A 13,957-nucleotide genomic window follows, 5' to 3' on the forward strand; every position below is an offset into this window, starting at 1 on the left:
GTACCGGTCTGGTCCTAGACCGGTACCAGAACCACTAAAAAACCGGTATTTCCCGATTTTTTAGCCGAACCGGCCGGTACGGGTGCGTACTGACCGGTTCGGAGCCCGTACCGGCCGGTACCGGCCTCGTACCGGTGCGAACCGGCCTGTTCGCGCCGGTACGATTTTTTTTTTTTAGAACCACAGCGCCTGGCGCTGTGGTTTTTGAAACCACCGCGAACCGGCCGATAGGTACCGGTACCGGCCGGTACGTACCGAATCGGACTGGTACCGTACCGGTCCGGCCGGCCACCAGTACGCCGACCGGTACCGGTACGGCGGACCTTGGTTGTAACACCAATTTGTCACTTTTTTAATTTTTTTTTCTTTTTTTACGTACTTATTTGAAATGGTAAATGCTACTTGGAATAGGTTTTCTCCATCTTTTGTTTCTTAGGGGAAAGAAAAGGCCTCGGGCACCTCTTTTTGATGCATCTTGGTTGACACAACTGAGTACTGTCAGTGCCGATCATTGGCCCAATTTGTACCAGATATGCCAAGCAATACCAAACAGGGCAACTTGTTTTTCCATATAGTGTGGTCCTAAACCTGTCCCAAGACCCAGCATCTCACTGGTCTGATATGGGACAGTTGATTTGGACTAGCATAGAGCATTATTTTGATTCTTGATAGTTGATACTGATGATTTTTGGGAAAACTATATATTTTAGTGCACAGCCCCCTCCCCACCCTAACACACACATGCACCAAAGTGGGGAAATGGAGGCACAAAGATCAACAAATTCACCAGATCACGTAAGACAAGTATTACATGGAAAAGAATACATTAAAATCCTAGAAGGACAAAAGCATCAATATTAGGCCAGGAGAACAAAAGAAAAATTCTGGAACAATTTGAAAATTTAGCAGGTTGATAAAAGGAAATAATTTACAAGTTAGATGAAGAAAAAGGAATAGAAAATGACATACAAAAGATTGCAACTATAGTGCTTGACTAATATATTGTAAAGCAAATATCTTGAATATTAATGAGTTTGATGCTACAGCATCAACAAACAATTGCAGATGTAATGCAAACATGTGCAACAGTACAACATGTCAAAATATTCATATATTCATGCAGAGGTTAAGATCTTACAAACCTCAAAACCAGCATCAAATGGAAGGCGTGCAGCAACTTCATTCTTATTGCCGCCAAAATAACGCCCTGAGCTAAAATTCACCTATGATGCATGCAATCTACATTAGTCAAGAAAGTTAAGTGCCATAAAGAGCATAAAGAATCAAGTAAACATTCATTGGTTTTATCTACAGAAAAACTGGTAATGTAAAATGCAAAATAGCAATAACTTACATCACTGGCATTTACACCAGCATAGATGACTTTCACGAGAGCATGCTGTGGTTTAATGGGTAAACTCAACTTAGTTCGAACAATGCTAGTAGCACTTCGGAATTTATGATTGAGAGTGTGGACAACCCTAACAACAAGCAACAGAAATAAAAACATAAATATCAATAGATAATAACACTAGATAATTTGAGAATTGATAATTAATAGAAAAAGAACTAAGATGTTAATTAGAGAATTTTAGGTTTAGCAGTAGAAATTAATTGAATATGAAGCAACTAATATATCAATTAACACATTGTCACAAAGATCATCCAAGAAGTATTACACATCTCAAATAGTTTTCCATTGCTTAAGATGGTTATGTGATCTTTGAGTCATTTCAAGTAAGAAATCTGTTCATCAGCTAAGAACAATAAACTGTATCCAAAAAAAAAAAAAGCTAAGGACCGTAAACAGCATGTCTCGTTTGATGCATGATAAGCATACTCAAGTTTCAAAAGCATAGCATTTGTGCCTAAGGATTGTTGAACTGAGCCGACCCCGTCTCCGACCGGGTCGGTTCTCCAATAGAAAACGGTTCCGTCCTCCTAGGGGCCAGAATCTGATTAAATGTGGCCGGAACCAGACGGTTCCATCCGATTCGACGGACCTTGTTTGTGCCTACACTTCTTCATATTTATATCACATGTTGCTTTCATTAACATGTACCATATGGCAATAGAAGAATAACAGATACTTATATTGACATGTAAAGTTGTGGAAATACAATGACATTCCAGTCATAGTATTTTAATTTGATAATGATAGCAACAGCTATCATGCATTACCCCATCAAAATGAAGTTGCCTATGGAGCATAAATCTAGTTGATTTTTCACAACTAGCCATGAACTTCACATAAATCATCCAACTGATTATACCAACATACTTGGCAAGACCAATTGGCACCAAAAAGTAGAGACTGGAAGGGGAGAATTGTATTAGAAGTATAAAAGTATTAAAAACACCAACACTGATCTAACAAGAATAAAATAATGATTTAAGGTATGTCGAACCAGGCCGAACCAGCCGAACCGCTCGGATCACCCCGTACCGAACCAAACCAGTGCGGAATTAGGTTAGTTTGGCCCTAATTTTCGAAAACCTCCCCCGAACCACCCTGAACCGCTTCGAACCAGCCCGAAGCCTTCTCAGGTCATTCTTCTTTTTTTCTTTTCAACCCCACCCCCCACCCCCAACACACACCAAAATTGCCAAAAATACAATGATTTCGACGATTAAAGAATGATCCAATCCAAAACAAGATAAGATGACTCTCCCCTACCTCATTTTCTCCCTTTTCGTTTTTTCAACATCGAAAAATACCCAAAAAAATTCTAAAATAAGGGGAGGTCATGGCAAAATTTTTGATTTTAGCATGATTTCATGATATGTTAAAGATCTATGGATGATTTACACAATGTGACTAAAACCTTTAATTAAATCTATAATTATACTTAAAATCAAATTACACTAAAATCTTTGATTTCATGATAGGATGTATCGGAGTGATAAAAACATCACAACACATCAAGAAACATCAAGTTACACTTAAAATTATTCAAGAAATTGAAAAAAAAATTAATTACCATTCATTGAAGCTTAAAAGAGATTTTAAAAAATGGCATGCCGGTTCGTAATGGCCATGCCACCCCATACCGTATATCAGTACAGTACCAAACTGGTAACTTACCAAACCGGTCGCCAACTGATATGGGTCCCAGTACCAGTTCAGCGAACCTATAAATGATTCATCATCAATAGACTATCATGCAACTATATGACTTTGAGCAATTAGCTTTCTTAGGCAACGGTTGTGCCTCAATTGTGAAAGGTGCTTAATATTCCATACATTTTTCACCGTAGTTGCACTCCATATACACTTTTTTTGCTTCAGCTAGACCTTGTCCCTCTTTCTCCAACATTTTACCCCATAGTTTCAATTCAGTGTTGAACCCTGCTCAAGTTTGATTAATCTAAAATACCATATACAATAACATAAAAAGGTACAGGTATAGGGCAATGCAACTGCAAACCCCACAACTGTTAGAAACTTTTTTTATACAAGTTATTAGTAACTTGTAATGTTATAATCAACCATCCTTTAGTGTCTATTATCTCAACTGGCAATTTGGCATAATTTTAAAAATATTGATTTCTCTTCACTACTACAAAATTCTTGAAATTTTCTACATTCTCATTTCTTATGTTTCTAATAAAATATTTTCTTATTATATAGAAATAGGACCTATCAATAACAAGAAAAATTAAAATTTACCACTACTTTGAATAAATGCATGCCATCCAGATCCAACTTAAAAACAGAAATTGGGAGAAAAATTCATGTAAGACAACAATATAGTCTCATCCACAACGTATCTTCAGGATGACACACTATCAAGAGAAAATAAACCTGAAGAAACTATAAAATAATTAATGCTTGCTAAGGTATATGTCATATTTTTTGTATCTTTTATATATAATAGTAAAATTAACATCATTCCAAGCCACCATAAAGCTGCGTACATATATTAGGCTATTGCTCCCATTAGATGATCACTTCATTGCCGACTCTTTCTTCTCCATTCTCCTTCATGTAGCATAAAATCAAGGCCCACTGTTAGTTTCCTGAAACACATCTGGTTATTCACTCAGCCATCTCCCATCACAACCACTAGATCAAAGCTCTGTGAGGTAACATCCCACTATCCTCATATGATACTGAATAGCATTTTCAAAGTATCACCAATAGTCCAATACCCATCTGAGAATTGCCAACACCATGAAACCACTGGGTTTCGAATAAGGAAAGATTAGATTCTAATGGCAAAACATCCTAAGGATTTGAAAAACATTTTTATTTTGCATCTCCATAAGGACAGCACTTAGTTACCAATAATTCCAACCACCATCTCTTATCAAAAGATCATTCTGCCCGGATCTTGTGACATTTGGACTAATTGACATCTCTTTTCTTCTTCTCTTAACTCAGTGCCCTTTTTTATTCGTTTTTATTCAACAAAAAAAGCAATATCGGCCTATCTTTTATGTATTAGTAGTCCTATCTTGAGTTAACTTTCATTGTGTTGATCTTTCTATGATCCCTTGACCATCTGAGATAACTTTCTGAAGTCCATTATTGACTCTTCCATCTGGATGTTCTAATGAAATTGGCTCCAAAGCATTTCATTAACATGAGGAGGCTGCTCTGAACTAAAAATGTCTATCACTCAATTTGTTGATAGCAAGTCCTTTGGAGATTTTTTCACCCATGTGTTACAGTGTCCTTTCTGACACCTTTGGAGATTTTTTCACCCATGTGTTACAGTGTACTCATCATAAAGGCATTTTTTTGTGACATTAGCCATCTATTATTTAGTTGACATTCTTAAGGATATGTTTTAGAGCCTACTCATGTTCTTTACACAATTATTACTATTGATTTTGACAATTCCTTGACTACTACTTACAGTTTTTAACTTATGATCGTGATTTATTACATTCATTCTGAGATTGGATCCAACATAAAAAGGAATTGGTCATGGCAGTTTTTTAAGAAATCTTCAAAGGTCTTCCAATTTGTAAAACTTTCAACGATTGGAGTAGATTGAAGCACTCACAAGTCAAAAGAGAAGAAAATGGCGCATGTAATGGGACCTGAGGTTCCAGAGGATACATACAGCAGTTACAAAGTGAAGAAAACAAGATACACAGGCAAATGACTTATCACATGTACTTCATGATCAATATAAGGCTGAGCAATGGCCAAAGGAAAAAACAACTTATTAGCTATCGATAGTAGCGAGAAAGTCACCTCTGGCCAGTAACTTGTCGTAAGCAGGACTTAGTTTCAACTTTCAAATGAAGCTATATGACAGTACAATATAAATCAAGCATGGGAAGATTGAAATGGAGAAGTAGTTTAGCTGTAGAAACAAGTACATCTAATGAGATATGGCAGCCTCAAATTACATAAAGTAGCAAAAAGAGCGCAACACCCTTTATCAGTTTATCTCAAATTTACTTTTGAGATGATGACTTAGTTACAAAGGAAAATGGAAGCATCTTATTTAGTGAATTATTTAAGAATAGAATGATAATGATGCAAGAATAGCAGTTAGGCTATTTTGTATCTCCTTTTATCCCTATATCAAAGCAATTAGGCTTGCCTTCTATATATATATATATATATATAGAATTATAGATATACTGAAAACATAGCATGGAGCAATAAGCACATAGTCAAGCTACCTCTCCATAAACCTTTAGTAACAACATTCCTAATATGCTAAAACCAGGCAAGAAGAATCCATTCTAGCTCATTGGTCTGATGGAGGAAATTACAACAAGAGTGTGCGAGGCAAGCCAGAGTAAGTATATAGATTTTAGAGTGATGACTAACATAGAAAGGAATTATTTGTATCCATTCAATCTAATAGTGGGATTAACCATTATTTACAATGACAAAGATCAGTAGATAAAAAAAATCATATGGGCTACAAGAACAGATATGACTTCATAGTTGATAGTGATACGGTACAGGCTTGAGAAAACAGTCATGTCTTGCACTAGATAAAAGATAAAGCAGATCTTAGCCTTGCGTAGATCCAATTGCAGCCAATGGAGATATTTATGGAAAACAGGAAAACAAGATCTTAGTATGATCTAGAGAGCTAAAGCTCCTCATCCATGGAACCTATAACTTTGCAGTGCGAATGTCAAACCATATCACAATAAGATTGAGATTCATGTTCAGCATGAAGAGTTGTGGGAAACAGCAAATATTGATTTGAAAAAGAACCAGTCAAAAGCCAGGCAAAGCAATCTAGAACATGTGAAGCTGTATTTTCAATATAAAGGCTAGGCAGAGAAATAGGAAGTATCAATAAGTGATGACGCTTCTGCCAGAGAACATCGCTCTTCTCAAGTGTGTAAGGATATGACTAATTAGGAGCAGTTCCAAGAGATTTTAATGGCACCATGAATTTTAGATGAGAGGTACTCAGAGAAACTGATAGAACAGATGTCTTTAATTGGTCGGTTAGATTTGAAATCAATCATGGCAGCAAAGAATTATAAATGACAGAAGGTTCAGATTGTCGATGGACAAGATAGACAGCGATCTAAGCAACAAGGATCATCAATCAAAGCATAGACTAGAATAACTATAATAACAATAAGTCATCACAAGGCAAGGGGTGAGTCCAAGTATGTTAGAACAGACTAGGTCAAAGGGAAGAAGAGACTTGATTTCACAAGTTGAAATAGGTACAACCAGGCGCTTTGCCACTTGCAGCTCATTCTGTATGACAAAGGAAAAGGAATTGTCAATCATCACCCATTACACTTGATCAAGATAATCTCTAAACACAAAAAATAGAACCACAACCTGGTATATGATGCTACAAAACAAATGGGATTAATTTAAGACACTGTAGAAAAGCTACAGCAAAGGTGAAGAACATGAAAGATCCAGATGATAAAGCTTCCTTTCTCCACAAATAACCCCATTTCTCAGGCTTACACAAGGATTGAACAAGTAGAGGAAGTAAACATAAAACTGGAAACTGAAAGATCATTAACATATTGTAGATTTATCAATAACTACAAGATTTCGGAAACATCTGCAAGGATCAGAACTCAGAAAAGAAATGGGACTAGAACATGGAATCATGAACTCATGTTATCAGAAAGAAGTGAAGATTACTTTTATGGTAATCAAAGAGGCGAATAACATGTCAAGTCCAAGCTGTGAGAAAAGAAGCAGCTGATTCAATGTTGTGTTTGGCTCTATAATCCAATGTCCATAATGATCAAACATTCTAGGTGGCAAACATGGAAAACAGAGCATCTGTGGAGCCAACTTGATAAATCTATTGGAGCTACTCTCTGATCTGAGTAATCAAATCTTAGGTTAACAACAATAAAAGGACTCAGGATCTGTGCATGCTTTTTCAATGACTTCGAACAAGTTTATTTCAGTTGGCATGGCATTTGCAGTAAACACACAATTAAGGGCTAGATAAGGAGGAAGCCGATAACCCAAGACGAAGTCAAGTTGTGACAAACATCAAGTTGATCATATTTGGGACGAGTCTGCTAGGATGTCAAGTTACAGAGGCAGCTTTCATTAGCAACAAGATTGACAGTGGTAGACTCCATGTAAGGGACTAGATTACAAAAAGTACCTGTTTCTAGAATAGCTGGCCTCAGGGTGAAAAGCTAATAAAAGTTTCCTAGATATTGAAAGGTTAATGACGCCAAAAGTTAACACCAATTACCAGCTGTGAGATTGTACAGGCCATTTACCTCATGGAGTGGAATAGAAAGCAACTGATCTAATTGCTAACACAATCTTTCCGTTATAACACCCATGTCAAGACTCAAGTACTTCACGTTAAATAATTTGAATAGAAGCAAACCTACACATTTTATCCTAAACTGTACTTCAAATTTTATCATTAAAGTACCAATGAATCACTGAGAAATTTCAAAAATCTAGCATACAACTAGGTAAAATAAAAGGAACCTTGTAACTCTGATTGAACCAGTTTCTTTATATTGTGATATAAGATTTATTACATGATTGATGATCTTTTTAAATTTGAGATAATTAATAGCGACCCAAGACCTCACCCTAAAAGGGCTAGCCAGAAAGTTCATAATTGGGATCCTTGATTCTATGTAAACACCCAAGACCTCCCAAACAAATGATCAATGTGGGACTAAACACATGCCCACATAGGTCCTCTCCCCCCATTAAGACTTGGTTTCCTCACAAAGGAATTGTCCAATCTAAAATAGAAACATCACAACCAACTTGTGTTCATCCCCAAAAGGGACCTACAGTGTCCTCTAGTTAAACATGGGCCATGAGCTAGGCCCACTTTAATACCATTTGTAATAACCTAGGACTTCGGCCAAAAAGAGCTATCTAGAAAAGTTATGTAACAAAAGACAGAGCAACTCACATTTTCTCAAAAGTATCGGGTAAATCAATTTTAGAAGCTGTAGTGTACACAAATCTTCTTTTTGACTTATATGGCTGCAATAAATACTTTCTTTCTTCCATTGGTGTAGGCCAATACTCCATGCCTTTACGTTTAGTGATCCATAGACAAGCACCAGCCTTGCTCTCATCTTTAATAAGCTCAAATGCACCTACGTCAAGTAAAATATGGAGATATATTAGAAAATATGAAGGAAATCATGAACAGACAAAACCTTTAATTTTGATTTATTGTTTATTGTATATGCCAATAATTTTGTACATGCATATGCTCTCAAAAGATCTACAATCATTTATTATACAAGCTGGCTAGTTGAAGCCCTATAATTTTTCTCATGTAGTATACTTTATCATACAATTGCATGTGGTCCAAATCTTCCAATCTGATTCTAGTTGTATGTTAATTCTAAGAGTACTATAATTAGATATCTTAAAAGTATCTGGTATGTGCATAATCCCAAATACATATTACAAGAGGTAATATAGTAATTATAATGGAAGAATTATGTAGACGTGATAAAGATGCATACTCCAAAATTTGTTCAAATTAACAACTACTTTTGGGTCTTAAATAAACAGTACACAATACTAGACCATTTTGCCTGATACTGAGTATACCATAACATACCAGTAGCGAACCCATACTCGGTACAAGGAGTGTACTGAATGTCGGTATCATGAACCACCTTGTACTAACATTGTACCAGCTAGATATCGGTACAGGTACTGAAACTAGTAATGGGAACCAAGGTTCACTGTCTCACTACCAGAATTCTATGCCAGTGCCATCTTGTTACTGTGTCGGTTGTATGGGGCTGGTTTGGCATATCGACACTCAGTGCGCCTCCCGTACCACATACCGATCCAATATCTGTACTATATCGTACGGTCGTACGCACCAATATCAGCTAGTATGGCAAACCATGCTGGGAACCATAATTGTAAGCATCACACTGCAACCTATATTAACTATTACGAGCATCAATTCTTTTAAAAAAATTTGCAACCAGAACTACTAGTACAACAAGATATAAAATAATATCAAGAGTTCAAGACTAATAATAAAACTACCAAAGAAAGAAAGTGTGAATGGCAATCAAATATAGATACCAATAATATCAAATCATAACTTTAAAATTGAAATATTTAAATTCAATGAATTTGAAGTTTTTTCATGAAGCTTGTACAAACTTAGCAACCATCATCAAGATAGCATACCATTCACAACCATCTCCATGGAGAGGAAGCCACCAAGTGCGTTAATTAGTTTAGGATCCACCTTTGATGCCATCTCAGTTTGAATAAACTGCATGTGATTAGAGAGTGAGTGTAGACAAATTACAGATCAATAATAAGATCATGAGCAAGCACTATTCCATATCTGCTGTATAATTTAGGAACAACAAGAAAATAAATTTACTCGTCACTACATGGATTTTTAGAGAACATTCAGTTCACATGAAAAGACGCTAACTGATATTGATACAAATCTTCATCATGTTACTCACTAAGTATGAGCTGACAAATCCATTACAAGTTTAAAATCAGGGGGAAAAGAAAAAAAGAAAAAAAGAAATAGAAAAGTATAGGATTCTTAGAAATATAATCTTGTTTGCACTTACTCACTTAAAACATAGAAATTGATTCGAAAACACATCTTACTCATAATAAATATGATTGTATCTATCAAACAACAATTTCCACCAAATAAATCAAAAGTTCATAAATTTACAATTTCGCATTCTTAAAATAATTTCAATTTTTAATTTTTCTAACTAATTTAAAAAACGAAACATGCGTTCACATATTCTACAATGTATGATATTGAATAGAAATAGTAAGTAGATGGTTCTTTTAACACCTTGGACATGGCATAAGTAGTCTGGATATTTATTGACATGAACACACTGACTCCAAGATTCTATTTATCTTAAGAACAGCCTCCTAACTATAATTATCAAGCCTTTTCCCAACTACTAAGAGTTGGCTTTGTATGGTACTTAACAATAATTAATATAGGACATTTTGAAATAAGCTTAAATAAATCTTATTCTAAGGAACTCTGAATTTTAAAAAAGAAAAATTATTCGAGAAGTAAAAATAATTTTAACTTCATTAATTCCAACTTCCAAGTATACATTACCTCAGGGCAAAGCACATTGACACGAATTCCTCGGCGTTTTAGTGGAGCAAGTGCTCTAGTGAATAAGACAACACCACCTGTTAAACACAAAATTCTGAGTGCATAAACATTCTATATAGCCCAGTGAATCAGACATACATACATGCACACATGCATTTACTTATGTACGTATGCATGCATGTATGTGTGCAAGGGAATAAATCCTTGATGCTTGCTTTTACAGCATATGTTAGGCAAGGCTTTTTGGCTCTTAAGCATTTACTCAATCAACCCATGATTATAAACTATAATTACACATCAAGCTTTTGGTTCCTTTTCCCGTGAGATTGGGAAAAAGTATAAGTAACACTAGGACTATATTTGTACCCCCTATCCATTTATCATTATTCCAGCTATTGTCACATGCTTCTGATAGAGATGAAGACAATGACCAAGCCTTAACCTGCATCAATGATGAAGCAGATGAAATCAGTGGCTCGGATCACAGAGCATAATTTTTCTAGTGGACATCTAAGTCCACAAAATGTTGTCTAGAGCATCAAAGGAGCACCATTATAGCACTAATCACTTAGAGAAACCAGATTTAATCATCAAATAAGGGCTTTCTAGCAGGCCAAGTTAAGATCTGATTCTTAGGAAGGATATCAAAATAGCCAGATTTTTCCCCTCTTTTTTTTTTTTGGGGGGGGGGGGGGGGGGGGGGGGAGGTATGATGAATCATTTGCCCACAAAGCAAAAGGTGAAGTGCTACTCTCTTCTCAGCAAATTTCCCAAAAAAGATTTTTTATTATATCTTGAGGTCACTGATACATGTTAGAAAAGCTTGTAGAAATGTCATGAGGTGCTTTTGATGCGGAGGCTTCAAACACAAGAGCCCAATGTAGTGCAAGAAATGCTGAACCGGCCCGTACCGGTCGATTCAGCCTGTACCGAACCGGTACTGACTCTGACCGATCTGGTTAGTTGTTAAAAACCGGTACTGGCCCGTACCGATCTGTATCGGCCCGAACCGGCCAACCGTACCAGTCCCGAACCGGTAGCGGTGCCAATCGGTATGCCTACCAGTACCGATTCGGCGATCCTTGGTATAGGGATCTTCCTCGTAGCTACATAAAGGGCAGATGAGGCGTGGAGGTCATTAAGAGGGAAGAACAGGAGAAAGCTTTCGTAATTGTTACTTTACCAAGGGCGAAATGTGATTTTAATATCCTATGCAACCAAGAAAATTTCCTAGCAAAACTGGACCAAGATTAAGGAGAGGAGTATGGAAAAGGTATTGGGTTATTATGTGGAAAAGAAACGAAAAATGGCAAGCATGATCTTTAGATGATGAAGAAACATCTATCAACTTCCCATCAGGACAATAGATTGGGAGATATGAGTGATTTTTATTTATCAAACACTTAAAAGGGTTGAATATGAGAACTTAAGAATGGATATAGCATGCTCTATCTACATCAAGCTTCTATACTTACCATTGATTTGTCAAAATTAGGGGGAAATGGAGCTTATGTTAAGTGATCTTGCTTTTAATGGGAAGCATATAAGTGGAACAACCTTAAGAAGTTCAAAGCTATGATCTTCTGCAATGATGTTTGCAAGTTCCTAGACATCACAGAGCTTATAATGGGAGCTTAATAACACAGAATTAGAATCGTGCTTGATGGTTGGCTGATTGGCTCAAAGAGTCTTTTCCTCTTTTCTTCAAACTCCTAGTAGGTTTTTGAAAGAATGGTTCCTATAGATGGGTATAGTATAAATTTGCGAAAAGGTTGATCATGGAGAAAGGTGAATTTTTTAGGTATGGAGGAGATACAATGAATTAGGAGTTTGGCATGAACAAATGTTGCAAGTCAAAAAAATCCATTTACCTAGAAGAATCGGGTAAACTTAGGGGTGAATTGCTGTCTTGGTTAAGTTTATTTGCAAGTTACTAAGTTTCATACCAAAAAGCAATTAATGCTAAGGCAACATCAATTAGGAGCTTGAGACATAACCTCAACGCACCAACGACATAAGTGGAGGAACTCAAATGTCAAGCACTCCTCAAAAGAAAGTGCAAAGGCTCCAATATTACCAACCATGTGAATTTAGAAGGTTTTGCAGAAAAGTTTGTAATTCTCTAAGTACTTCGGGAACAGTCATTGGGTGAATCATGGAGGGATGGTAATGCAATATACAACCATTGGAATGCCATGAGAGAAGGTTAAGAAGACTAATGAAAGCACTAAGATGCCAACTCCTTTTGGATAAGTGATGGAGAAAGCCCACTAGATCCGAACACATGAAAAGCATCAATGGACCTAGTGAAGAATCTCATGTCAAGCCATGATAGTGTCATCTGTTCATATGGATGAATCAAGTCTAATCTAGGTAGAGTAGTTTCACGCAAAACACCAATTCCATCCCTGGGTTTGGTGGTTGGAAGAAGCTGTTTATGCAATGCAAAAGGTTCATAGTCAGAAGCATTAACTAGTAAACTAATAGAGAAGAGTTCGAACTCAAAGAGAATGAAGATGGAAAAATTGGAGGCTGAAATGTTAGGGGAGAAAGAAACAGAAACAGAGGCAAGGAAGCTTGCATTCGATAGTGAAAGATTTCTAATAACTTATCCAAAAAGCAAGTGCTATTTGTAGGAGGAAAGTGCAAGGTATTCTAGGTAAAGCTAAAGTAGGAGAGGTGATAGCAAGGCTAAGCGAAAGGAAACAATATTGAATAATAAGGACGGATAGAGGAGACAACCATTTGCGTGGGATTTGAAGTTAGGGGAGAGTTGGTTTATATAGAGGAATTTTCTTTTCCATCATAAATGAAGTTTTTGATGCAGAATATCTGAGGCTTATAAAGCATGCTTCAAAGAGCAATTTTATAAAAACAATAGTATGTGTGGAAAACAAGTTGAGTATGAAAAAAATAAGAATGTTAAGATGGATTTGTGAAAAAACTAGAAAAATAAAGAAATGAATATGTTAAAAAAAGTTTATGAATTGCACAAATTAAGGATAAAAACAAAGTGATGGAAAATGATTGAAATGGTAAAGACATAGTTTGCCGAACTTGCCGGTTTGGAGCATGCCAAGCCGGGCCAATCGATTACCGCCACGGTTCAAGCCTCCCTTTCAGTTCGCAACATAAAAATGCCCAATAGCCCCTCTTTGCCTTCGTTTGCCCCCTTCGCCATATCGAAATGCTATCCGCAACCCCTCTGTCCCCAGCCGGTTCTACAGCAACGCCTTACAACCCAGGTAAGTCGCTCTCTCTCACCAGATCCGAGCCTCTCTCTCCCTCCCTTCCTCTCCCTCCCTCTTCCTCCTCTTTCCCTCCCACTCTCTCCCTCTCTCTCTCACCAAATCCAAGCCTCTCTCTCGGCTAAGGGTGGCAAAATATGACCTGACCCGCCAACCCGACCCGTG

General features: G+C 36.8%; 1 protein-coding gene across 1 annotated transcript in view; it reads right to left on the reverse strand.

The window, feature by feature from the left end:
- The window catches only part of LOC103718677 (prostaglandin reductase-3), a 67,938-nt gene that overhangs the window by 37,460 nt on the left and 16,521 nt on the right, over positions 1-13,957 (reverse strand). The window contains 5 exon segments of the mRNA XM_039118483.1: positions 1,143-1,223; positions 1,355-1,481; positions 8,364-8,553; positions 9,620-9,707; positions 10,545-10,621. Of these exon segments, the coding sequence (XP_038974411.1) occupies positions 1,143-1,223; positions 1,355-1,481; positions 8,364-8,553; positions 9,620-9,707; positions 10,545-10,621 (563 nt within the window).

Source organism: Phoenix dactylifera, unplaced genomic scaffold, assembly GCF_009389715.1.
Source record: "Phoenix dactylifera cultivar Barhee BC4 unplaced genomic scaffold, palm_55x_up_171113_PBpolish2nd_filt_p 000357F, whole genome shotgun sequence".
In the NCBI taxonomy this organism is placed as follows: Eukaryota; Viridiplantae; Streptophyta; class Magnoliopsida; order Arecales; family Arecaceae; genus Phoenix; species Phoenix dactylifera.